This window comes from Lynx rufus, unplaced genomic scaffold, assembly GCF_022079265.1.
Source record: "Lynx rufus isolate CCGP_SWC_20201006 ecotype Redwood Valley unplaced genomic scaffold, mLynRuf1.p SCAF_15, whole genome shotgun sequence".
NCBI classification, from domain to species: domain Eukaryota; kingdom Metazoa; phylum Chordata; class Mammalia; order Carnivora; family Felidae; genus Lynx; species Lynx rufus.
The window spans coordinates 18470486-18495826 of record NW_025814829.1 but is presented as its reverse complement, the minus strand read 5'-3'; the positions used below and the strand labels follow the sequence as shown (position 1 = coordinate 18495826).

Sequence of the window (25341 nt, the reverse complement as noted above, 5' to 3'; positions counted from 1 at the left end):
CACTAGGGACATTTCCTACCACACAGTATATAGTACAGTACCATTTTCCGAAGTCTGTTAAGTTCTTAATTGATAGACATATTTGTTCTTATGGTTGTTTGGTAAGAAAATGTGAAACTGCATTTACCTCGTTTTCCAGTGTACTGAAAGTCCCATTTGTTTGAAGTATATTGTAACCACTGAGAATTGTACTAGAAATTAGAAAAAGATCATTTTAAAGAACATTAAAGTACCAGTATCTCTTTGGTGTGCACAATAAATTAGTGGAATATGTTACTCTGATTGTTGGTCACCTTCACAGTTAGTAAATCCTGTAACTTTAAAGCATGTGATTTAATGGAATAGTTAATCATTGACTGTCCCATCTATCAGTCATTAACTCTTGACTATTAAGGTGAAATGTAGTATTTTTAAATGTACAAAATCACATTAATAAAATTATTTTAATAAGGATTAAGATAGAATAGTTTTGAAATTCTAGCTGCCCATTCTGCCATTATTCACTCAAGCAATGTTTTTATTTTCTTGGGCCATGTGTTAAGAATCCTGAGATCAACAGTTTTAAGGAGGCTGTAATTAAATGTTCATTATGCATTTTTTAGATTTGTGACAACCGTTAGAATGCTAGACAATTTGTCAGACTTGAGTAATGTTATATCAAAGAATATAATTGAAAATTTTGCTTCCACTTATTGAAAAGTGAATAGAATGTTATTCTTTAGAACTGAAGAATAAGATAGCATGACTTTTATATCCCCTAATTACTTAAGGGTTATATGGTGACTGGACAGATCAAGTTTTAGACGTCACAGCCCATGTGAAAGCTCAGAATATTTCTCAAAATGAATTAAATTTATGCATTGGAGAAAAACAATCTTATTACAACATCTAAATTTAGAAGTATTAAATTTTAGAAAACAATTTTATATGAGATGCAAATTTTAAAACAGTACAGATATTAATGCCAACAATGATTATTGAATGCCAATAATCATATCAAATATCCTCTCATGAACTTTATAAGCTTCTGTCAGTTGTTTTATTTTCTCTACTTGTACCACTTTTTCTTTTGATCAAACATTAGAGAGACAGTTTTACCAAACAAACAAACAAAAAATAATCGAATAAGAAGTTTCTGGGAAGCTTTTAAAATAATAATCTATTCTTTATCTAATTTTATTCAGAAGTCCCGTGATAGAAAATGAATCACATAATTGTAATGTGAGTGCTAAGTGGGGACTTGTCATATTTTGTCTTTGTTGCTGATCGTTTCATGTATGTATTGTTTAGTCATTGTTTAAACTGTATTTTGTATGTTTCTTTTTTCCTTCCTTTGTGTCAGTCTCGAGAAATAGCATCACAAGTAAGTATTTTGTCTCCCTTTCCTCAACCAGTTTAATTGTGAATTCAGAGCTGTTAAAAGGAAAGAATATTAATGATTGAATTCAATATTTCAGATATTAAAATAAAACAAATTGATTAAGGTGAGGTGTTATAAATGCTCTATTTTCAAGTTAGTGTGTCTGTATTTCCCTAATAAGATTGTGAGATCACTTTACCTGTTTGTCTTCAAACAATGTTTATGTATTAATCCAATCATATGTTTTACTGTGTGATGTCATTACCTACTCATCACTTAGTGGCTGTGGATTGTCTGTCTGTCCTTGAGTGAGGGGCCCACCTTAAATGCAAGCAGCTGGGACTGAAAATGTGATATGAAACATACCTTTTTGTACACTTCCTGTGTAGGCTGGTCCCCCTAGAAGGGGTTATAGGAACAATAGGACCTGGGATGGCTTTCTCTAGCATACTTTTTAATGTTGAATTTATTCTTTAATAGTTTTAATTTATTGTCATGAAGAAACCATCAGTTTAGTGTTTGATAACAGTGATCAGTGCTAATAATTGATTTATTACAATGAAAACAAAGTTCTTACTATTATGTATGTATACATGCACTTATATTGCTGAAAACCTTGATATCATCTTCCTGTGATTCGTATTTTTAATTTTATTTTCCACTTTCTTCGTATAAACTATGATAAACAATTGTCATTATGGTCTTAGCACCTAACACACACTCCCAAATGTTAACATAATTAATGTAACTATTACAAATCTAAGCATTTTCAACTTTAAAAATTGCATTTTGAATGTGAAAACAGTGGTAGAATTCAGCCCATTAAGTGTAAAACTTGTGTGCCAAAGTTGCCATCTGAGAGTACACGTCTGTTTTTCAGCTTGTTGAATTTTGGAGAAAAGTTCTGTATTATATTATCCAAATTTTTGGTGTAATGACTATTGTCTTACGTATGTCATACATTTGAATCTATATAATAAGTGCAAATTCTGTTCACTAAATTATTTTAAACATCTTAAATTATTTATTTAAGGTTTTAAAAGTTGCAGCTATTATATTTTTCAGTATTCTTATTTTGTTTTATTGTATATTAAATCTTTTAGAATTTACTAAGTAATCACCAAGGAAACTTCACTTTGGGGTGCATGAATGATGTTTTAGAGGACTGCTTTCCAACCTATTTCACATGATGGTCCACACTGAAAATATAGTGTTTGTTTGGCATGAAGACGCTCAGGTGTTTCAGCTACCATGACTGCCCGCAGGTTGAGCAAATTAAGATCAAATTTTAGATCAATGTAGAACATATCCCTGGCACATAATGATTTTGGGGAACATGTTTTAGAGTTTTATTGTTGCTTTTTTAGAATGTTTTATAACACTTTGAGTTCAAATGAGATCAAACATATATTTCTAAAGTTTTAAAGTATACCAATATCTGACCTGACCAGCTGCACAAATGAAATTTCAAGTGCAGTGAATTGGCATCCAATATTTAATAAAATATTTGGTAATATGTCACAAGCCAAGTTGTTTCACCTTGCTTTTCCTCAAGGGATTCTCAGGTATAAGTCCAGATGTGGTAGAAACACAGTGGTAGAAACACTTGCTAGGGTTTCCTCTGTGTCCCAGGAAAAACAAAATTTTCATTTGGTCAAAAACTTTATAGTTTTATGTTTGGAAATGGACTGAATCTTTCAGATGTAGGTTTTGGCTATGTTGCAGTTCTACATATTGATTCAGATGTTCTGCATTTGTATTCAGGTGGTACACATCACCATCACCTCTTTTCTCCAACTCACCACTTTGGTGCTAAAAGGCAAAAGTTTGGCACATTGCTGAATCATGGCAGCCAATTGCAAGTTTACCCATGGAAGTTTTTTCTTTCTCATAGATATTATTCTAGGGCTAAACATCTTTCAGTCAGCTCCCTGTGTAAGCAAAGTGTCTTCCCTTTCATTTACTGAAGGGTTTGAGTCTTCCAATATAAGTATCGTTCTTGCAATACTTTTTATGAAGGAAAAACCTCTAATTGTACTGTGGATATGAAGACATTTATCTTTGTAATTCTGATTGTTTCTACAACAATTTTCACCTTTTCGAGCTCTAATTTTTGTTTTTAGGTTTTTTTCTCTCCCCATCAACTCTCTCCCTTTACCTTTGAATATATGGGTTTCCCAAATTCTCAAGAAAAATTTCCCCTTTTATTCTTTTTTTTTCTTATCTTATTCTTGCTGTTAAAATCTGAGAAAAGCTCATATGGCTGTTTATTCTTTTCCTTATCAATGTCTTCCACAGTTTCTCCCCACTACTGTATTTATTCTCTTCTTGAATCACTAAAAGTCTTTAGCCAAAATCATGGACATTTTAAACTAGTTTTAATTTATTTAGACATCATATAACCTTTATCAGGGTTCATTATCTTCTACATCTTAAAATTCTTTACCCTCAGTTTTTATATTATGAGTTACTTTCTTTATGTGTTTTATCTGTTTTTATTGGTTCATTTCTTAAACTTCCCTCCCTCTTTCTATTGTTCAATTTCTGCCTATAACAGCTCATTTGAGATGCTGCCGACGTGATCTCCCATCTGAAGGCTTGTCCTTAACCCGTTGTCCGTGGGATTGGCTCTGGAGCTCAAGACTCCCAAGTAGCTGCAGCAATCTAGGACTTCTAGGACTGGTCTTCATCTTTAACTTCCAGAAAGTACTCCATTAACCACCTGAGTTTAGGCTAAAGTTCATTGCAAGTAGTCTCACCTGAAGGCTTAATCTTGATCCCTGCCCAGTGCTAAGCACTTTATTATTTTATTTAATCCTCACCATAAGCCAATATGGCAGACAATATTATTCTCATTTTTTTAAGTTTATTTATTTACTTTGAAAGAGAGACAGAGCGAGCAAGTTGGGGAGGGACAGAAGGAGAGGGAAAGTCCCAAGCAGGCTCCACACTGTCATCACAGAGCCTGATGCAGAGCTCGAACTCACAAACCGTGAGATCATTACCTGAGCCAAACCAGGCGTCGATGCTAAATCGACTGAGCCACCCAGGCGCTCCAACGTTATTCGCGTTTTTAAAGCAGAGATATAGAGAAGTTAACTTGACTAAGGTCAAAAGCCCTGGAAATAGCAGACCTGGTTTTAGAATTTATCACTGACACCAGAGCCTCTTTTAATCACCAAGTCTCACTGTAGCAGCCTCTACCGGTTTCTGAACTACCTCTCTCTTTTCCACCATCTGCTCTGAGGTCCTCAGATGCTTTGTTTAAGAACCAACATGGGAACTGACACTGGAACCATAAGCAGGCATTTACTAAATGTATGTTTTATAGTCTTTTGGTCTTTTTCTACACTTGATCTTGCAACAGTCGTTGTGTCTTATGGTTTCAGTTATTACCTCTATGTTGATGTATGGCAGATTTGTGTTTTCCATCCTTGTAATTCATAAAAATGAAGACAAACCTATTTTCTGCCAGATCCTGTTCACTTTGTTATCTACTAGGAGGTAAAAATATTTATTGAGCACCACTAGGCACCAGATGCACCCATCAAGATGATCGGAACGTGTCAGTAAACATACAAGGAAGATTTCTCGGAAAGCTAACATGAAAACTTCATGTCTTTTCTTGAATTTAATTACTTCTTGGTGGATTTACAATATCTAAATTCTCTTCCCTTCAATATCTTGCATAGAACAGATTAATGATCATATTCCTTACGTTACTCACATGATGCATGATGCATATAGTGGATATTTGATGCCTACTATATCAAATCAAATTTCTTATTGCTGGATTTTACCCTACTTCATATTCTAGTCATTCTTTATTGATAATCTTTCTGTCCCTGTGTCTGGTACAGATCATTTATTCAGTTACTCTGCCTGACCAAATGAGAAATGAACTGGGTATCAGATGATCTGGGTTTAAATGTTGGCTTCTCCCTTTACTAGCTGTGTGTAAAATGGTCTCTTCTCAACACATAGCAAAGTGAAGACTAAGTAGGGAGCATATGATTATCACTTCACAAATTAGAATAAAGGGCAGTTGTGTGTTAATTATTCATAGCTACTGGCAAACGATTCTGGAGCAGAGTACATAGAGTACCATAGATCTTATTTCGTCAGTTTTCACTGCTGCACCATTTTGAGTGGATGACATTCCTTAGAAAGCATTTGTATCAACACACTTAAATTTATAAAATAATATAATAGTAAGTATTCTTGTGATTTGGATAAATACTTTATAATATTAGTCAAACATGTATATATTCACTATATACCTCAAATGCATTCTAATTACACACACACACACACACACACACACACACACACACCGTGAGTCTAAGCTCATCTGTAATTTTGTTTCACATTTTCTCTTACAGAAAATATACTCTTAGATCTTTTTTCTTACCTTATTTTACAATTATTTTAAAATATTTTCTGGCTTTTATTCTTATCTTGTGCATTTCCACCGCCAGGAAAGCATTTCTTACTTGCATTATGTCCTTACTCTAACTTAATAAGAATCTCATTGAAACACTTATTAGCAGGAAGCTGTTTAAGTGAATCCAATCTGTTTGATTTAATTTAACTACATAGTCATGACTTTCTGTCCACTTAACATCTTAAACTGCATGGAGATCATGCTTTCACTCTGCACTGCCATAAGAAGTAAATTAGGCCTTTAGTTACAGCTTTCTGTTGAATGGCCACTAGAGTCTACAAAATCAGAACCAGATGGAAAATTATAAGATTGGTCTAGGTCTGCATAATGGAGTGGTGTTCTGTAAGCAACAGTATACTTGGATCAATAATACTGTTTTTTGTAGATTCTTTACATGAGAATGTGAATATTTATATCTGTGAAGTCTTATATCATTGTATCTATTCTTCTTTTTTTTATTTTTATTTTTTTAGAGGGGGAGGTGAGTGAGAGGGAGAGGGAGAAGGAATCTTTAGCAGGCTCCACACTCAGTGCAGAGCCCAACATGGGGTTCAATCCCGTGACCCTGAGATCATGACCTTAGCTGAAATCAAGAGTCAGATGCTCCACTCAGTCACCGAGGCACCCCCATTATGCCTGCAATTTAATTAAGACATTAAATATATCACAGAAATTTTCTTTCCACAGGCTCATTTATCCATAACTACCATATATTTTAGGTCAGTGGTTCTCAAATGATAGAAAAAAGAAAGGGGGAGAGAGAAACAGTGTTTAAAATGGTGGAATTGGCCCATTAGAATCACTGTAATGGTTTTTCATGAATTTATATGCTTAAGTCCTTTTACTCTGGACTGTAAAATGCTGGAGGTGATAGAATGGTATCCTCCCTAACTTGCCCTACAGTGGGTAGGATCTGCCCCCACACACATATACTCACTGTTGAAACCATTGTTTTAGGCTGTGTATTCCTGTAATTCTGGAAAGTGGTAAGAGAAAATTGAACTATGAAGAAGACAGAGCTGGCAATGAAAATATGATTCTAATAATGTAAGCCATTGGAATGCCTTTATGAGGATGTTAAACCCATGTGCTTATTCAGTGCTCTTCTATTTGTTGATTGTAAGTCAGTTTATTCAGATGTATAAGCTATTCTTTACACACACACACATAAGTGTGTATAATACATTAAAACCTAATAGGGGCGCCTGGGTGGCTCAGTCGGTTAAGCTTCCGACTTCGGCTCAGGTCATGATCTCACGGTCCGTGAGTTTGAGCCCCACGTCAGGCTCTGTGCTGACAGCTCAGAGCCTGGAGCCTGTTTCCGATTCTGTGTCTCCCTCTCTCTCTGCCCCTCCCCTGTTCATGCTCTGTCTCTCTCTGTCTCAAAAATAAATAAACGTTAAAAAAAAACATTTTAAAACCTAATCATAGAAACCCCAAAAGGGTGTTTTATGTAGAAAGCAAGTACACTCTTATGTTTATTTGTTTCTAGACATAAAATGGATGAATTGGTCAAAGAAAACCACTCTTTAGTTTCCTTATAAACCAATATTTAATGATGATGAAATCAATCTAAATTTGGGCCAGACCTTCATTCTGGCCTAGTGGACACACATCAACATGTGGCACACAACAGTTAAATAACAATTAGAAGGCTGAAGGGGTGTCTTGAGGCCTACAAAAAAAGTACTTGTGAAATATATGGTAATAGCAATTCTGATGCTGATAATATCACTTTCTCTTTAGAAAGACAAAAAACGTAAGCATTACTTGGAGAAGAAATGCTATACCTTCAGAGAAGACAAAAACATTCCACTACTACACAGTGAAAAAAAGTGGACATCATCTGACTTCAAAAGAAAAACAATGAGAAAATAGTGTAAAATAGTGTTAGTGGCATTGGTTAGTGACATTTTCATGGAAACATGACATAATAAAGGCATTTTCATTAAACATTTAAAATATATTTCTGAACACTACAACTTAAAAGAGTTATGCGTACTTTAGAGAAATATTAACCTTTAAATATTGCTGTTTAGCAAATTCTTTTCTCAGGATCACCAGTAACTTCTATAACATACTTGTATGAATAAAAGGTGCATAACTTTTATTTAAAAATCTCCCATCATGGGTAGTGCTATGGTCCTAAATAAGCTAATGACCTTTTATTATGTCTTTTCTTCTTCCTCAGTGCCTCTATAACAATAGCTATTATTTGTGACATATATAGTAGAGGGCAAAAAGCTGTAGTAAGAACTATTTGATAATATTCATCACCCATTCTATTCCATAAAAAATGCTTCATTCTTGGCTTCCTGAATAGTCAATTTTTCTATACATTCTCATATTCTTAATTTCTTATTTCTCATCTATTTCATATTCCCCAACTGAGGATTCTGAGATATAAAAGTTAAAACGAGGGCATTATCTCTAAACCACATCTTTTTTTTTTTTTACCTTTTTTAAGGTTTATTTATTTTGGGGGGGGGTGGAGAGGCAGAGAGAGAGGGAAAGAGAGAATCCCATGCAGGCTCCAAGCTATCAGCACAGAGCCCGATGCTGAGCTCAAACTCATGAACCATGAGATCATGACCTGATCTGAAATCAAGTCAATGCTAAACTGACTGAGCCACCCAGCCCCTGTGCCCCAACACCTATCTTTTCATTATTAAAATTTCCAACTTATATTAGTTAATCATAAACAGAAGCTTGGGAGGACTCTACAGATACAGCATAAAACTGCACAGCATAAAACTGTTGATAATAGATGGCAACACAACTCAAAAATTTTGCTGAGCAGCAGGAAGTGAAATCAGTTAATAAGCCTCAGCAAAAGAAGATCCTCAGTGGCACTGGCCATTGCCTGCATACCTTGCTTGCTGTGCCAAATATTGAGATCAACCCTCATAGACAGGAGGGACACCTTCACCCAAATCTGGTAAAAGTGTTGAGACTGACGATTCCACATGTGCACCAAGAGGGTAGGGTAAAGGGCCATAAGTCACTGTATTGGTCTGAGTCTTCCAGAGAAACAGAACCAACAGGATATATATATATATATATATATATATATATATATATATATGAGAGAAAGAGAGAGAGAGAGGTAGATGTGTGTGTGTGTGTGTGTGTGTGTGTGTGTGTTATTGTAAGGAATTGGCTTATGCAATTATGGGGAGCAAGAAGTCCCAGGATCTTCAGTTGGTAAGCTGGAGACCCAGGAGAGCTCGTGGTGTAACTCTAGTCTGAGTCTGAAGGCCTGAGAGTCAGGAGAGCTGAGATGGAAGCTGCATTCAAGGGCTGAAGACTGGTGTTCAAAGTTGAAGCAGTTAAGTAGAATAGCCTTTTGTTCTATCAGATCTTCAGTTGATTAAATGAGGCCCACCCACATTGGGGAGTACTACCTGCTTTACTCAGTCTACCAATTCAGATGTTAGTCTCATTCAGAAACACCCTTACAGACACACCCAGAATAACGTTTGGCCAGATGTTTGGGCACCCTGTGGCTTAGTCATGTTGACACACAACATTAACCTTCATGAGTTCACTCTTTGTCAATTAGGCACCTTATACATCTGTTCAAAACATGCTTAATCTCCAAAGACAATAACAAGGTCCTAATTCCTTTTAACATGTTAACATAACTATTTTGCGTACAAATAAAAACACACTAAGTCCTTCACCAAAGGGGAGCTAAAGTCCTTGAGTGATATTTCCTTGTCTCCCTGATGTCTGTAACTTAAATAGTATGCTGTAAAATTAACAATACTTAAATAGTATGATATAAAGCCTATACATTTTACGTTACATGGTAAATAAGAGAGGGAAGAAAACAAAAATATTTCTTAACACACATGCACACAAATAAATTTATAACAAAATAAGGGAGAGATATGCATGACAATTGCATTCCTTATTTCTGTTAACTATTCACTTGGTCATAGCTGGTACTTCCTTCCACTACCTTTTGTATTCTATATTCCTGTTGCCTTCAGCCAGCACCTGTCTGGCGAGGTGACTCAAATCTTCATTCCTGTCTAGTGGCCTGGGCCATTAGTAGTTCTATCTGGATTGGATTTTTGCAGTTTTCCATTGACCTAACCCACAGAGTATAATAATACTAAGAGAGCCCTAAAGAAGCTTGCTCTTTTGTTCGCAAAGAAGAGTAGCCATTCGCAGAGGATGGCAGGGTTTTGCTCCCAACAGCATCCCTATCTGCCAGCAACACTGCACGCACCATTGGTTTTACTAGATCCTAGAGCCCAAGCGGCAGAGCACTTGCATAGCAGCCTGGACCTCTTACAGAGCCTTTTTTTTTTTTGGTCTGGGATACTAAAAATTGGCAGGTTTTGGGGTCACTCAGTAAATGGGCCAGAGTTAACACACCCAGATGAGGAATATGTTGCCTCTAATGTCCAAAAAAGCCCACTAGGTATTGTGCTTCTTTTTTGGTCCCCTTGAAATGTCACTGAAGTAAGAGTCCCCTGTATTTTTGCCAGATACGTCTTCCACCTTCTGACATGCAAATGTCTTATCAGTAAGTTTTGGGTAGTTGCTGCTTCCTGCTTACTAGGTCCAATCAGCATAATGTCATCAATGTAACTGGCGCACTATCTTGTGGAAGGGAAAGGTTGTCAAGGTCCCTACAAACTAAATTATGGCATAGAGCTGGAGAGTTGATATACCAGTGAGGTAGAACGGTGAAGATGTCCTTGGCAGCCCAGAGCAAAATGCTCCTGGGTGTTTCTTATTGATGGAGATGGATAAAAAGACATTTACCAGATCAATAGCTACATACTAGGTACAGGGGATGTGTTAATTTGTTCAAGCAATGAAACCACATTTGGTGTAGCAGCTGCAGTTGGAGTTACTACCTAGTTAAATTTAGGATAATCCACTGTCAGTCTCCAAGCTCCATTTGTCTTCTGCACTTGCCCAATAGGTGAGTTGAGTGGGGTTGTGATGGGAATCACTGCAACTGCATATTTCAAGTCCTTGATGGTGGCGCTGATTTCTGCAGTCCATCTAGGATTTTGGTATTGCTTTTGGCTTAATATTTTCTTCCACTAGTCTAGTGGCTTCTGCTTGCCCTTTCCCATCATAGTAGGTCAGTATGGTCAGGGAGCCAATGTGGGGCTGGAATTGGAAAAATATCATTAGGATGGGTTCTGGGACCTACTGAGTCCACTGTGTGACAGACCTGAGCTATTGGTCACATGACGACCATAAGCCCCTACCCTGACTGGTGGACCAAAGTGATGTTTTGTGTGTCCTGGAATTAGAATCATTTCAGAGCCAGTCTCCAGTAGTCTTTTTAAAAGGTCTGATTATTTCCTTGTCTTCAGTGTACAATCACCCTTGTAAAAGGTTGTATGTCTCTTTGGGGAAGGCTGGGAAAAAGATTAATGGTATAAGTTTTTGGTACTATGCCAGATCCTTCCCCAAAAGGAACAAGCTTCTTCTCCTTTGAAGTGTTCTAGTTGTGTAAACTGACTCAATTCTGGGGATCATTTGAAAGTCTGTGACACTCTATTTTTATGATTCAGGTTAGATTTTTGTTCACTTGACCTAGATGTTTTATGCTTATGCAGATCAGGTAAGAGTTTAGTGGTTTTTCCCACCTATTTTACCTGTAGGAACACCAGTGCCATGGGTCTGTGCAAGTCAGACTATTCTAATTGCTGCTTTGACTCTGTTGTCCATTATAACCATGCTTACCTTGGGCAGTTGATTGCTACCACTTGGCCCATGCCTCCTTGGGATCCAGCTACTCCCATTGCATTCAGGTTTCCCAACTGAGTGACTGCAATTATCAGACGATGGTCTGGCCCAGGGAGAAGAGTGATCTTGGAACTCTTCAAGGGTACTGAGGATCTGCTCACAAATTTATTTCTCACAATTGCGGTGAAAGGAATGCCTTCTAGACCCTCTCACTGTGGGTGAATATGTTTTAAGTGAAAAATCTACTCTTACATTCCAATCTTCTCACAACTTTAAATCCCTTGCTTTACATTAAACCAGATTAGATTCCGCATGTCCAACTTGCTTACTGTGGGTCACCTTTTGGTACATGTTTCAGCCAATCAACCAGATAAACTGTTAGAACCCTTTCTAACTCCCCAAGCTGAAACTTTCAATGCAGAATCTCTATTTAATGAGTCCATATCAATAAATACTGCCTGATCCAACTTTATGTTTCTTCTACCATTGTCCCACACACGTTGCCCAGATTTTGGTCTATATAAATTAGAGAACCCAAGTAGTTCTTTTGGAGTATAACTTCCTAAACATGTGATGAAAAATAAAGTAGCTAATATATATGCCATCCATCTATCATGTACATCTTTAGGAATCACTTTACTAGGACACCTGATATAATAATACAGCCAATTAAAATAAGAACAACATTCCCTTCTCAATTTGTTCTTAGTAGCTCAGATGAATGTAAATTCTATGGAAGACAGCCACCATGTTGTTAGCAATTACATAACAATAATATTTAAGATCTTAAAGAAGAAAAAAGTACGATTTTCTGGGTCTAAAAGCACTAGGAAGGCTGTTAGGTAATTGAAACCCCTGTACACTGATTGTTTCTGAATGACAGTTTTAAAGGCCCAGGGGAAAAAATTAACCACAATGTGAGAAATAATATCAAGACGATAAATTAGCTAGGTTTCAAAATTCCACAGAGACCAAAGAAAGGAAAGATTTAATTAAACACACATTCATGCACACACACACACGAAATATTGCCAAGGATGTGTGAATATGCAACTTAATGTATAAATTTAGAACAAACAATAAAAAAGAAAAGTGAATTCATAAGTATAAGAGTAACTGACTAGGATTGATTTTCTTTTAGGGACAATAACAGAAAGATAGGTACTAGATATGGGGTGGGGGAGATGGAAAGAGAAAGAGGAGAAAAAAAGAGAAGAGAGAGAGAGATGTATTCTGTTCAACAGTGCTAGAAAGCTAGGACAAGTCTGTGGATTATTTAGCACTGTCTCTAAATAGACAACCTGGGATTTTTTTTCACTTGGACATAAAATTAAATTTTGACTTTGAAGTTATCAGATTGGAATGGTGAGTTGCTAGAGGTTCTACGTGCTATGGGTAAACTTTATATTCACAGACTAATAGATGAAATAGAACATGGAGACAAAATATCTGATTTTTAGATACGGAAAATGAAGTCAAGAAGAGATTGAAATTAGTTTTGCTATTCCACCAGGTGATTAACTTTTAAAAAGAAGCTATCATTTGAACCTTAGTTCTTGAGTAATTATTTGACTTTAGAATTTATATTAGAGAATTACTACAGAATTCTTTTGTTTGTTTTTGCATCGAAAATTGCGAAAATTGTCACTATTTTTCAAGAAGCTTGGTTGGTTTGTTCGAAGTCATGAGGTATTAGCCTGGTAGGACTGAAAATACAATGTAGTATTGGATTCCAAAGTCAGCATATTTTAGACTATAATGTTGTTGATTGTCTACTTATCTCTGTGATTCTGAAAATATGCTGAAAATACATCTAAATACAATGTAACTAGTTATTTTCTATCTTTTCTTAGATCACAGACTAAAGGAATTGGTTAATCTGAGCCTTTATAGAAAGTGGGGAAACATCTTTCTGTGAACTTTTTTAAATGCAAAGAAATGTCCATGAGACCCCAGATCACTAGCCAAGGTGCATATGGATTAAATTCAGATGATCTCTCAAGTATTCTTACACTTTAACCTTCCTTTAAATTTTTTTATGTTTATTTATTTTTGAGAGGGAGAGATGGAGTGTGAGCAGGGGAGGGGCAGAGAGAGAGAGAGAGAGAGAGAGAGAGACGCAGAATCCGAAGCAGGCTCCAGGCTCCGAGCTGTCAGTACAGAGCCCTCTGTGGGTCTCGAACTCAGGAAAGGTGAGATCATGACCTGAGCCAAAGTCAGTTGCCTAACCGACTGAGCCACCCAGGCGCTCCTAACCTTCCTTTAATGGAAAACATTAGATAGGAATTCTTTTATAAAGTGTTAAACTAACATATCTTTAGTGATTTCATTTTCCTCAGTTTTCTTTAACAACAATTCAGGATGTCTTCAATCATAAATCACATAGCACAGTTTAAGTCTATTTTAAAGCCTATAAAACTATTCTTAAGGGAGTCATGAATCTAGATTACAAACACTCACTTTCAAACTATTGGGTGAATTGATTTATTTTAAAATACCACTTTGTTCCACAGATTGCTCAGTAACCTTATGACATGAATAACTTCAACAAAAAAAATCGAGAGGAAGTTGAACTGAGTCATTTTGGGGTGTGTGTGTGTGTGTGTGTGTGTGTGTGCATGTGCATGTGTTTGTGTGTGTAGAGTGTGGAAAAGAATATTTGATATATATTGTGATTCTGACACTTTCTACCTTTCTGAAAACAATGAAACTAATTAAGCTGTTTTAGGCATAAGAAACATTTTCTGCCAATTCTCATTCTTGTGAAAAAATATTTGTAGGCTTTTTAAAAGCTATATTAAGTTTGATCAATATTTGGAAAATAATATAATTTTTAAAAATAATAATGTTTTAAATTTATATGAAAACTGTTGATTAGCCATATGAATTTTTCATTTCCTTATTGAACTATATAAATATGTTCCCAGAAGCATTTCATAAAAAATATGTGTTAGTCCATTCAAGTTGTTATAGTAAATTACCACAGGCTCTGGGTAGCGTATACACAACAGAAATTGATTGTTCACAGCTCAGGAGGCTGGAAGTGGGAGATGAGGGTGGTAACATGGTCTGGTGAAGGCCCCTTTCTGATCACAGACATCTCATTGGCTAATTCCAGGGCAGAAGAGGCTAAGGATCTCTCTGAGGTCTTTTTACTGAAGGCAATAATCCCATTCATGAGGGCTCAACACTTACAACCTAATCATCTTCTGAAGACTTCACTTACTAATACCATCACTTTTGGGGCTTAAGATTTTAACAAAGAAACTTTGAGGGGATACAACATTCAGATCAGACCATAGCAATAGCAATATGAAAATGTCTTTTTTCATTCTTGTAAACATTAGTATTAAATCTTGATTTTCATATTAGTAATTATGTTAGTCTTCTGATAGTAAAAGTACAAAAATCTCACACCAGAGTCCTCCCTCCCGTTATTCATAGAAATGATAAAGAATAAGTTCTAGAAGCATTGCAGAGCAATAAATCTCCCCTTCCACTTAAATACTTGTTCTCTTCTTCAGATTCACAAAACTTTAACCAAGGAATCTTTACGCCCAAGGAATCTTTGTTTACAACACCTTGATTTCTTGTAAAATACAGCCACTGATAGAGAAAACTACATCAGAAAGATGAGTTATTCCTGTCTTTTTCATACCCATTTCTCACTTTTATATAACCCTTCATAATTATTTCTTCCTCTTGTCTCCCTTTTACTGTCTTTTCATACCAGATCATGAACCATAATATTAACTAATATTTAGTGAGCATTTTCTGAGACAGGCACTATATTGTGCACTTTTCAAGTATTATCTCTTAGGTCTCAGAAAAACCATGTGGGCAAAGTAAAACTATAATTACCACTTTTCATATAGGGAAATGGGCGTAATCTTAGAGAGTTTAAATTACATAACCACGAATGCAGAGCTGGTAGATGGTGAAACATGTATTTAAACCCAGGTCTATCTGATGGCAGTGGTCTTGCTTTTAAGCAGTCTGTCACTCTGACTCTAAATTCAGGAAAAAGTCCTACAATCAAGGCACTTTCTTCGTCTCCCAACACCACACTGTTTCCACTAGATTATGGTGTGTCATGTTAAAAACACAATAGAGGTAATCCAGATGATGAGATGGCAGCAAGAAAGTATATTTATAAATGGACTTAAACTTTTTTTTAACATTTATTTATTTTTGAGAGACAGAGACAGAACATGAGTGGGGAAGGGGCAGAGAGAGAGGGAGACACAGAATCCGAAGTAGGCTCCAGGCTCTGAGCTGTCAGCCCAGAGCTCAATGCGGGCCTAAACCCATGAACTATGAGATCATGAGTTGAGCCAAAGTCAGAAGATTAACTGACTGAGCAACCCAGGTGCCCCTAAATGGACTTTTTAAAAAGCACACAGGTGTACACACACATATTTGCTACCCAGGAATAGAAAAACTAATGTTTATTTCCAGTGTAATTGTTATTGTCAATAATTATTCTAACTAGGATGTGTTATTATTATTATATGTAGAAAATTATAGTTGGCACGTATTTTCTTTTTACATTGATGTGTTATAGGAATTTGCACAACATTTCAATGAGGTAGAAGATGGTTATTATTATTCTTATTTTACATAGTGGTTAAAGCAGATTTGTTGTAGGAACAAAGCTAGGAAATATCCAAAATATCATTCAAACTTGTGATCTTAATACATAAAATTCAGTGTACTTTTCATTATGTCATATTGGAAATATGGGAGAAAAACCTGCAAATTTCAAAACACAAGGAACAATCTATGTGTTGTCAGGTTCAAATTTCTTAAAATTAATCTTCAAATCCTTCAAATTCCTTTTTTCTGTACTTAAAGTGAAATATACAAAGAAATGATACTTATTTTATTGAATAATTGACAAAAAGGCCTTGTGATCCCTATGGATTTTCTTTATAAATCATGCCATTCCTTTCTTACGAAAATTCAAAACAATGATGAACAGGGTATTCAGTAATTATAGCTTATACATACGTAGGCTTCAGTTCATGTTTTAGATGTTTGCTTGATACATTCCCTGGTATATATAACTAAGAAAAATCATTTGCAAAGACAGATAGGGTTTCATCCTCTACTTGAATTATGGGACTGGCAAGGTTACTATTTCCACACATTTGTAGGAAATCAAACTATTACTCACAGGGACTTTTGACTAGAAAGATCACTTCAAATAAATTTAAGATTAACAAAACCCGCAAGCCAAAATGTCTAAATCTGTATTTTTTCATTTTTGCTACAAAGTACATATAAACTGAATCTACTGAACAAAGATTGGTATTATTTAATGATGGTAGATATTAGTCAAGGGCTTATGTATTTTACTTCCACAGAAGAGGGTTTACAGTATATTATCAAGTAGGTGAGACTAGAGGAAGTTAAGACTCATAAAAGTATCCATGATTGCAAAACCAGGCAGCATCCAAATTTTATTACTTCCAATTTAAATTCTGTGTCTCAAATAAGTTTTCTAAAAACACTAAAATAAAATTTTCTCTTGTGGAGATTTGAAAGTTAAAACAAATTATTTTTAATATCGCTCACTGTTTTGAAACAGAAATGTGGATGAATATTTAAATTTTTTCATTGAATTTAAGTGTGAGGTAATGTCATAGCTTGCCACTAGGAATTGTATGGAAGGCATTGACTGAGACTTGGTAACTTACATTCACTTTTAAAGGGTTTTATTGGATCTACCTCTAGACCTTACTTAAATTGGTCATTTAAACGGTATTACTTTGAAACCCAGCAAAACATGAATGATAGAGCTAAAGTTCAAACTTCCATGCATAGAAGGGAAACACGGTTAGCAGATTCATGAGTATTGCCCTTATGTACAGTACAATTTAGGAAACTGTTCATTTGCATATGCATCCTTTTAGAAGGTAAGACCTTCAGCTTTGATCAATGTTGCATTTCGTTTAAATTCCTGGTATGAAAAGCAACATTTTGAAACAGCTTTTATTTATTAAGCTTTTATTTATTAAGGGCCTACAATCAAAGGAAAGCTTCTTACTTTAAAAATCAGATTTAGTAGTAAAAAAGTAAATCAAAATACACTTTCTGAGTTTGTTTATTGTTTTTGCTTCCAATGGAGAATAGCCTGATTTAAATTTTATTTATGATTCTGGAGTACATTTGTGAAATATTAATATTTACAACAGATTTTCACTTAGAATACTGAGAACAGTTCCTGAAATACGTTTTAATATTTTAATCAGAAAAAGGTTTATGTCATGAATAGTTAATGCATGAACTAATTAAAAAGTGGTTTTGTTTTCTTCTGGGTCATGTGAGTAAATTAAAAAAAAATCACACTTTACAAAGTTCATTCCAATGCCATTTTGAGAAAGAGCAATAATTTAAAAATCCTTTAAAATATTATGAATTCCAAAAGTAAAACAACTTGGATTATATTTATTTAAATTTCATGTGAAATGCCTGTAGTAGATTTGGAAAAGTTCATTACATTGACTTTATTTGAATAAAATTTTAAAATATTTTTTTGTGGGGTGCCTGGGTTGGTTAGTCGGTTGGGTGACCAACTTTGGCTCAGGTCATGATCTCACAGTTCATGAGTTTGACCCTTGTGTCGGGCTCTGTGCTGACAGCTCAGAGCCTGGAGCCTGCTTTGGATCTGTGTCTCCCTCTCTCTCTGCCCCTCCCCTGCTCATGCTCTGTCTCTCTCTGTCTCTCAAAAAATAAATGTTAAAAAAAAATTTTAAAAATAAGATATTTTTTTTGTTTGTGTCTCCAAACAACTCTATGCTAGTAGGGTTATATTGAAGATGCAAAGATATCTGGTTCATATATAAGTTCAAAAGAAGTATTCTCAAATAATATTTTTGGTGGTAACAAAATGTACTCAATGATCAAGATTTTACTCTTTCTGGGGATATATAATTATACCAAGATATTAGCAAAAGATATCAGCTTACCTCCAGGTTACAATTATCCCTAAAATATCTAATTATCCATATCCATTTCCTTTACAGTCTCAAATATCTATCAGTGTAGAAGAGTGGGAAGACACCAAAGACTGCAAAGAACAAGGTCATCACCGAAGCAACCACCGCAACTCAACATCCAGCGACCAGTCAGACCATCCCTTGCTGCGGAGAAAGAGCATGCAGTGGGCCCGAAGACTGAGCAGAAAAGGTCCAAAACACTCTGGTAAAACAGCTGAGAAAATAACCCAGCAGCGACTGAACCTCTACAGGAGGTCAGAAAGACAAGAGCTTGCTGAACTTGTGAATAATAGAATGAAACACTTGGGTCTTTCTACAGCGGGATATGGTATGCTCTTTAAAAGTATTGTGTGATATGGACTTGTGATTTCTTGCCATGGTTGTTGTATAGCTGGTTCACATTTAGTAAGTTAAGAATCACATTTTTGTTTCACAGGCCAATTTGAAATAACTACTGGCATTTATCTAATATAGAAAATTATGATGACAGCCAAAGTAAATGCAAAAAATGTTAAGTATTTGCATAGTTCTTTAGGCACTCTGCTGAACCTGTTACATAAATTATCTTAATTTTATTTTTCACCAAAACTCTTCCATTTTAGAGATAAGAAAACTTAGTCAATAACTTGCTAATTAGCTTGTTAATAGCGTGGCTGAGATTTATAACCCGTTCTGTCATGTTCTTACACATGCACACGCGTGCACATGCACACACACACATACCACATCTCATTCTAGGATCTGGGATAAAATGAATTTGAGGCATGGGCAAGCAACTAAATGTAGCAGTCACAGATGAACTGAAATGTCTCTTTAAATTTGTTTAGTTTCTTGTGGTCCAGGAACAAAAGTCTCCAAAAGCTTTAATTTGAATTCAAACAGTACTTGATATATAGTATAGATCTGTATCAATAATTATTATTTCCTATGTTGATCTGTGACTGCAGTATAGATCAAAATGCACAGCTGAAATAAAAAACAAAGATAATTTAAAAATACATTGTTTACTAGCCTATGAATTTTATTAAAAAAATTTGTCACACTTCAGAGTAAAGCCAAATGATAAATAAAATGGTGTTGTTATAAATATAACTTGGGTAAATCAGAAGCTAAGATAATGTAAGTATTATGCAGGTTAAGGATAAAACGGAATGCACTCTATATTTGCCCCCAAAGTCTCAACTTGAAACAGTGTACGTAGGGAGAAAGTTTAGTTGTTGAATTAGTTAGAGTTTAAAAGAAGTTAGCCTGTGTTTCTCTAAACATATTTACTGAGTACCAACTCTGTGCCAGGAACTATGCTAGGTGCTTTATGTGTATTTTTCATTACTCTTCATAACCCTGATTGGATAGGTGTCCCGTTTTACCCTAAGAATTTGAAGCTCAGAGCTTAAAGACCTTGCTCAAGGACATACAGTTGAAATGTATTGGAGTCAGGATTCCATATGTAATTGAAACAATTATTTTTTACTTAAGTGTAGTACAGACTCATCCATGACCAATAATTTTAATATAATCACACAAGGTCTTACATTAAGAAATAAATTAGAAGAAAAATTTAGCTTCTTTTTAAAAATTATATGAATAGCTCTTTGCTAATTTGATGACACTAAGTATGATTGTATTTCGTATAGAACTATAGTCCTATATTTGTGTGTACTTTTGTTAGTTATTATTCAGCTACTCTTTCTTTTTTTGGAAAGTTCTAGTAAATGATTGTTCATCCAAGTTCCAGCTGTGTTTCATGAACATTATAACCCAAGGCTGGTCCTGTAAGCAGTGTGGCAGATAACAGTTTGACTCTAAGAGACACAAAAATGCATGAACTGGCTGCATGGGAGAATCATCAGGGAACATATTATGTTTTTGCTAATGAAACTTCTATCAGGTACCTTGCATTTAGTTATTATCTGTGTTGTGTTTTTTTATATAAATTTGTTAATTTAATTCTCACACTAACTCTTACAGAAAGGAAGAATGGATATTGTCCACCTTCTTTTTTTTTTTTTGCTCTCTTTTCCTTTTTATTTCTTCTTCTCTCTGTCCATTTTAACCATCTATCCATCCATAGATCCATCATCCTTTCTAAAGCCATGTGTTGGACACCTTTAACAGCATAAAGATTATGAAAATAGGACTTGAGATTTAATACATCATGGACTTACTAGACTTCTCCATGTGTTCCTAACTCATAATAATTCATCCATGCAACAGATATTATTGGTCTGTACTGGGAATAGACTAATGACCTGTTGAGATAGGACTTCTGCATTTATTAGACTTATATTTTAGAAGCCAATAGATTTATCAGATTATTTAACTCCTCCAAGCCATTTTTTTTAATCACTGTGAAATGGAAATAATAATACCCATCTCATAAGTGTCTTGTGAGGGACAAATGGGATAATCAGTAATGTCCTTAGCTCAGAACTGGCATTCAATTAATACCACAAATCTTCCATATATCTATTTAAGTACTGTATGTATATCTGTGTTTTATACATAAAAGGAGTAAGTTGTGGTTTTTTTGCCCACCTCAAAAAACAAAACAAAATAAAAACAAAAACAAGTTTTGCACCCTCAGAGGCAATATTGCCTCCATTGAGGATGTAATAACAAAACCAGTTATTATTTTGCATGTTTGCCTTCCTTCCTTGAGAGAAAGGGAATGTCTTACTCATCTTTTCATCTTTGTATCCCCAACATATTACACATTTCCTGACACATAGGAACCCAGTAACTGCACATTGAATGCGTGAACAAATGGAATGCTTACAGGTGAGAAAACAGGGTCTCAAATATAAATGATTTCCTAGCCTACTAGACACTCAAGTCAGTACTTTAAGACTTTTGACTCTATGTCTATTTATGTTTCCACTATACCACATGTTCTTTGTACATATTGTCAGTATTTTATGGTGATTTACAGTTGAAAAATATTTTTACATACTTAAAAAAATGCATGATGATTAATTTAACCACAAGTTATAATCTGCTTTTTTTCTGAGTTAGGTCTGGCGTGCTCTAAAAGAATGAATAGATTACTTTTGACCTGTTGGATATGAGACATAAAGGAGAGGGAAATGGAAGAGTCAAAAGATGACTTCTGAGGGTTCTTATTTGAACATTAAGTGTATGGCGGTGACATTCACTGAGCTTAGAAAAAGAAGACAAATATGTTGGGGTAAAGATACTAAATTTAACTCAGTGCCTAAAAGACTTCCAGTAGGTGATGCTGTAAAAGAAGCTGAATTTCTGCTATTGGGTGTCAGAAAAAGAAATGAGATGTTATGTAGACTTGAGACTGTATATGCTGATAGAGCATTTGGATTTTAATTAAAGTCATAGGAGTAGATGAAATAACCTCTGATGAAGGGCTATTCTCTTAGAACTTTGGAAAAAACTTGTATTTTTCAGAAATGTTAAGGGAAGGAATATTCTTTAAAAACAAGAGACTGAAATGTCTATAACTGAATTGCCCAAAAGATGTGCCATATTACAGTAGTATGCTATCGTGTTACATGGTTTATCATGACACTGATCCTTTATACTTTCAGAAAGCCCTGTGGGACCTGGGGTGGTTAGAGGCACTCCTCAGGCTGGTTACTTCCAGCCATAAGCAATTTTGTCTGTTATCCCAATGTGAGTGCAAATATCATTTCTTTTGTGTTCTATGATGTGAAAAATGTTGGAAAGCATTGGGCTGAGAAATAGGAAGCAATATTAATAATGCCAAAGAGTATTGTTGAGCATAGTGATAAGTCATTGATGGACCGTGGTGAAAGTTGTATCAGTTAAGTGGCATGCGTACAAGTCAAATTTGAGTAGCTTGAGGAACGATGTGAGGTAAGGATTTGGATATAGTGGATATAAATATATTAGGGACCCCAAGGTATTGAAAATGTAATCTATCTCATTGTTCTACCATCTATTGCTTCTCTTGCCAAAATCATATTACAGTAAAAGATAAATGTGGGAACTCTGATTCTTTTGTCCACATTCCATCCAGCAGGTAAGAAGGAGATACCAGAGAACAAAGAGTGGTCTTTTCAGTTAAAACATATTATCAAATAATTACACACACCATTTCTATTATGTCCATTGGAAAAGAATATGGCTTATTTTTGATGGCCCAAACCTAACATTAAAGAAGACAAGAAGAAAGACTATTTAGAGACAACTATCTGTCTGCCATAGTAGATATTTTTTAAGAATTTTCATTGTGAAGGAAAGGTGAGAATACGGAGCTAACTGCATGGGAAAGTGGTGAGGGGAGAGAGACTGTTTTGAAGATCAGGGAGATGGGAGCGTGTTTATTAAGACTGAGCCATTAGTGAAGAAGTTGGAAATACAGGAAAAAGATCATAGTTGGAACACTTAGCTTAGATATTTGGAAATGAGCTTAGATATTTCAAAATATTTGTTTTAAATGCAGTAAATTTGTAAGTATTTTGACAGGAAGGTGAGTAACATTTTATGTGATGTTACATAGTATACATTATGTGGCCAATATTATTTTCTAAATCTAAAAATTCAATTCTGGAACACATCTGACCCTATGGATTTGGGAGATGGAATTTGAGGACCTGTATATTTTGGAAAAATAGCTGAAGTGAAAAATCACAAATTCTGCTTGCTTTCCATTGAATTTTGGGGGGAAATTTCAATATAATTTTTAAAACTTCACCTCAAAGTTCATGGCATTGTATACTAGCTAGCCATGTGTTTTGTTACTATCTTCCTGAAAATCATGTTTTTTTAACCATCAAACAAGGATAATAAAGCTTTCCTAAAGGGATGTGGTATAAAATAATAAAATGTATGTGCAAAAAAATAATCTATAAACTATACAGCAAATATGAATAATTATAATTTTATGTTCATAACTAGCCTTATTCTTCAACAATATATTTAGAATGGCTCTCGCACTCACAAAAAATTATTCTTTCCAACTATTGACAGATTCTTGATGATTAGCCACAGAATGGCACACACTATTAAGTATAAATTGGCAAGCAAGTCTTCCTAGTGTGACTGCTCCTACAGGTGCTAGCCGGTTTTGACATGGATTGTTGTAAGTTTCGTACTGTTACTAAAAGATGAAACCCCAAGGGAGGAAAAGAAAGAAATTCCTTTCAGTAACAAAGAGATAAGTACTAGTTAGACACTGGCTTTTATTACATCTATCAGAAAGTCTTAGTTTCCTTCTAAAGTAAATTTATAATTGCCCAAAATAATGAACAGATTAGACAAAATATTGTTTTAATAGCCAATTTAGAGACTCAATTGTTAATTATTCTCCTTCTTATGGGAAAGAAATAAGCAAAATTAACAAAAAGATCGTTATTCCCACCCAAGTTACAATAGAAAAGGTGGTGGTAGAAGGAGGAGGAGCAGTACTAAGAGGAGGAGGAGTAGTAATAATAGCAATCATGAATTTCTCATACTCTTTTATAAATCAATGATCATTTTTGTATAAGCTTTTAACAAAAAATATCGCAAAATCTTAATCCAAAAATCAGGTACCTAATTTAGTACAAAATTATTTACAAATTTATCCTAAAAAAAATTACCAAGAAAGGAAAAAGCTCCATAGATAGGTATTTCTTATGGAATGTTTTGCAACATTTAGTACTTAGGAGGAATAATGTTAGTATCTGAAGTCACTGTAACAACTTCATCAACACTTTAGTATTTCAAAAGAAATTGGTACTAAATTTTTATTGTTTTTGAAATGTATTATTTAACTTTTTCCAATACAAATGAATACAATAATATTGATATATACAGTCAATATGCTCCCGGTATAGATTCCCAGAATATGGATGATTTTATGTTACTCTGTATTTCCAGAACTGATTCATTCTCATGAAGAGTCAGTCAGAAATAGAAGAATACATAGATGTGCTTGTTTTATGTTAATCTCATTGTACATATAGAATATTAATAGAAAAATATCAAACTCAATGCTTTTCTTAATAGATAAAGTAATGAAGCTTTCAAAGGGCATAATTGATGAGGTGATAATGATTTCTGGTAAATGAAAATATTTGAGCAATGAACTTTTCATATATCCCTAAATTGAAACTATACAGTTTTTCTTCATGGAGTTGTAACATGTCCTTCTCAGGACATTAATTTTTCAATAATATCAATATTTTTACATAATTTGACACTGCAGTCAACTTAATTGCACTTAAGTATACATATATTTTATCATTATGACTAGAAATTCAAATGCTGTGTTTTATGTGTGTGTAAGAAAAATGTGGCAAATTTGAATAGTGGCCAATTTGAATAAACGAAATATTTTTTACCATTAAGAAACACTGTCGGTTGAATGAACTTTTTACTCAGCATATTATTGACAGAGCAAAGAATGGCTACCTGAAAGCATTAAAACAACAAAAAGAAACTTCCAATTATGATGACCATTTATGCTGTCAATTTAAATAACTAGAAAAAATATAAATCAATAGCGTGCAGACACTTGAACAAAAGAAATCATAACTCCGTTTCCTGAAAAAAGAGAATCAGATGGACCCAAAATAAAATATATATGCATTTATATGACCTTTTCCAGTAGAAAAATCAGTCAACAGAAACAGATCCAGAAAAGCATAAATACTTAAGTAGTTTTTACAGTATCGTTTATATGTTCAACATTGTAGAGGAAAACAGAAGTATGATAAGGAAAGAAACTGAAGATTAAAAGAGACCATACTAAATTTCCTAGAGGTCAGAATTTATGATGCAGTATTAAAAATGAAATGTATGCTGAGTGGCATTAACATCAGAATATTGCAGAGGAAAAT

The 25341-nt window shown here is 34.7% G+C and overlaps 1 protein-coding gene across 3 annotated transcripts in view; it reads left to right on the top strand.

Annotated features, from left to right (window-relative positions):
* Nucleotides 1-25341, top strand: part of KCNT2 (potassium sodium-activated channel subfamily T member 2) — a 366395-nt gene that overhangs the window by 322424 nt on the left and 18630 nt on the right. For 2 of the 3 annotated variants that reach the window (XM_047077237.1, XM_047077236.1), the window contains one exon: nucleotides 18554-18854. In XM_047077237.1, coding sequence (XP_046933193.1) covers nucleotides 18554-18854 — 301 coding nt within the window. Of the gene's footprint in view, nucleotides 1-1342; nucleotides 1364-18553; nucleotides 18855-25341 lie in introns of all 3 variants that reach the window. The other variant, XM_047077238.1, reaches the window with a different exon arrangement.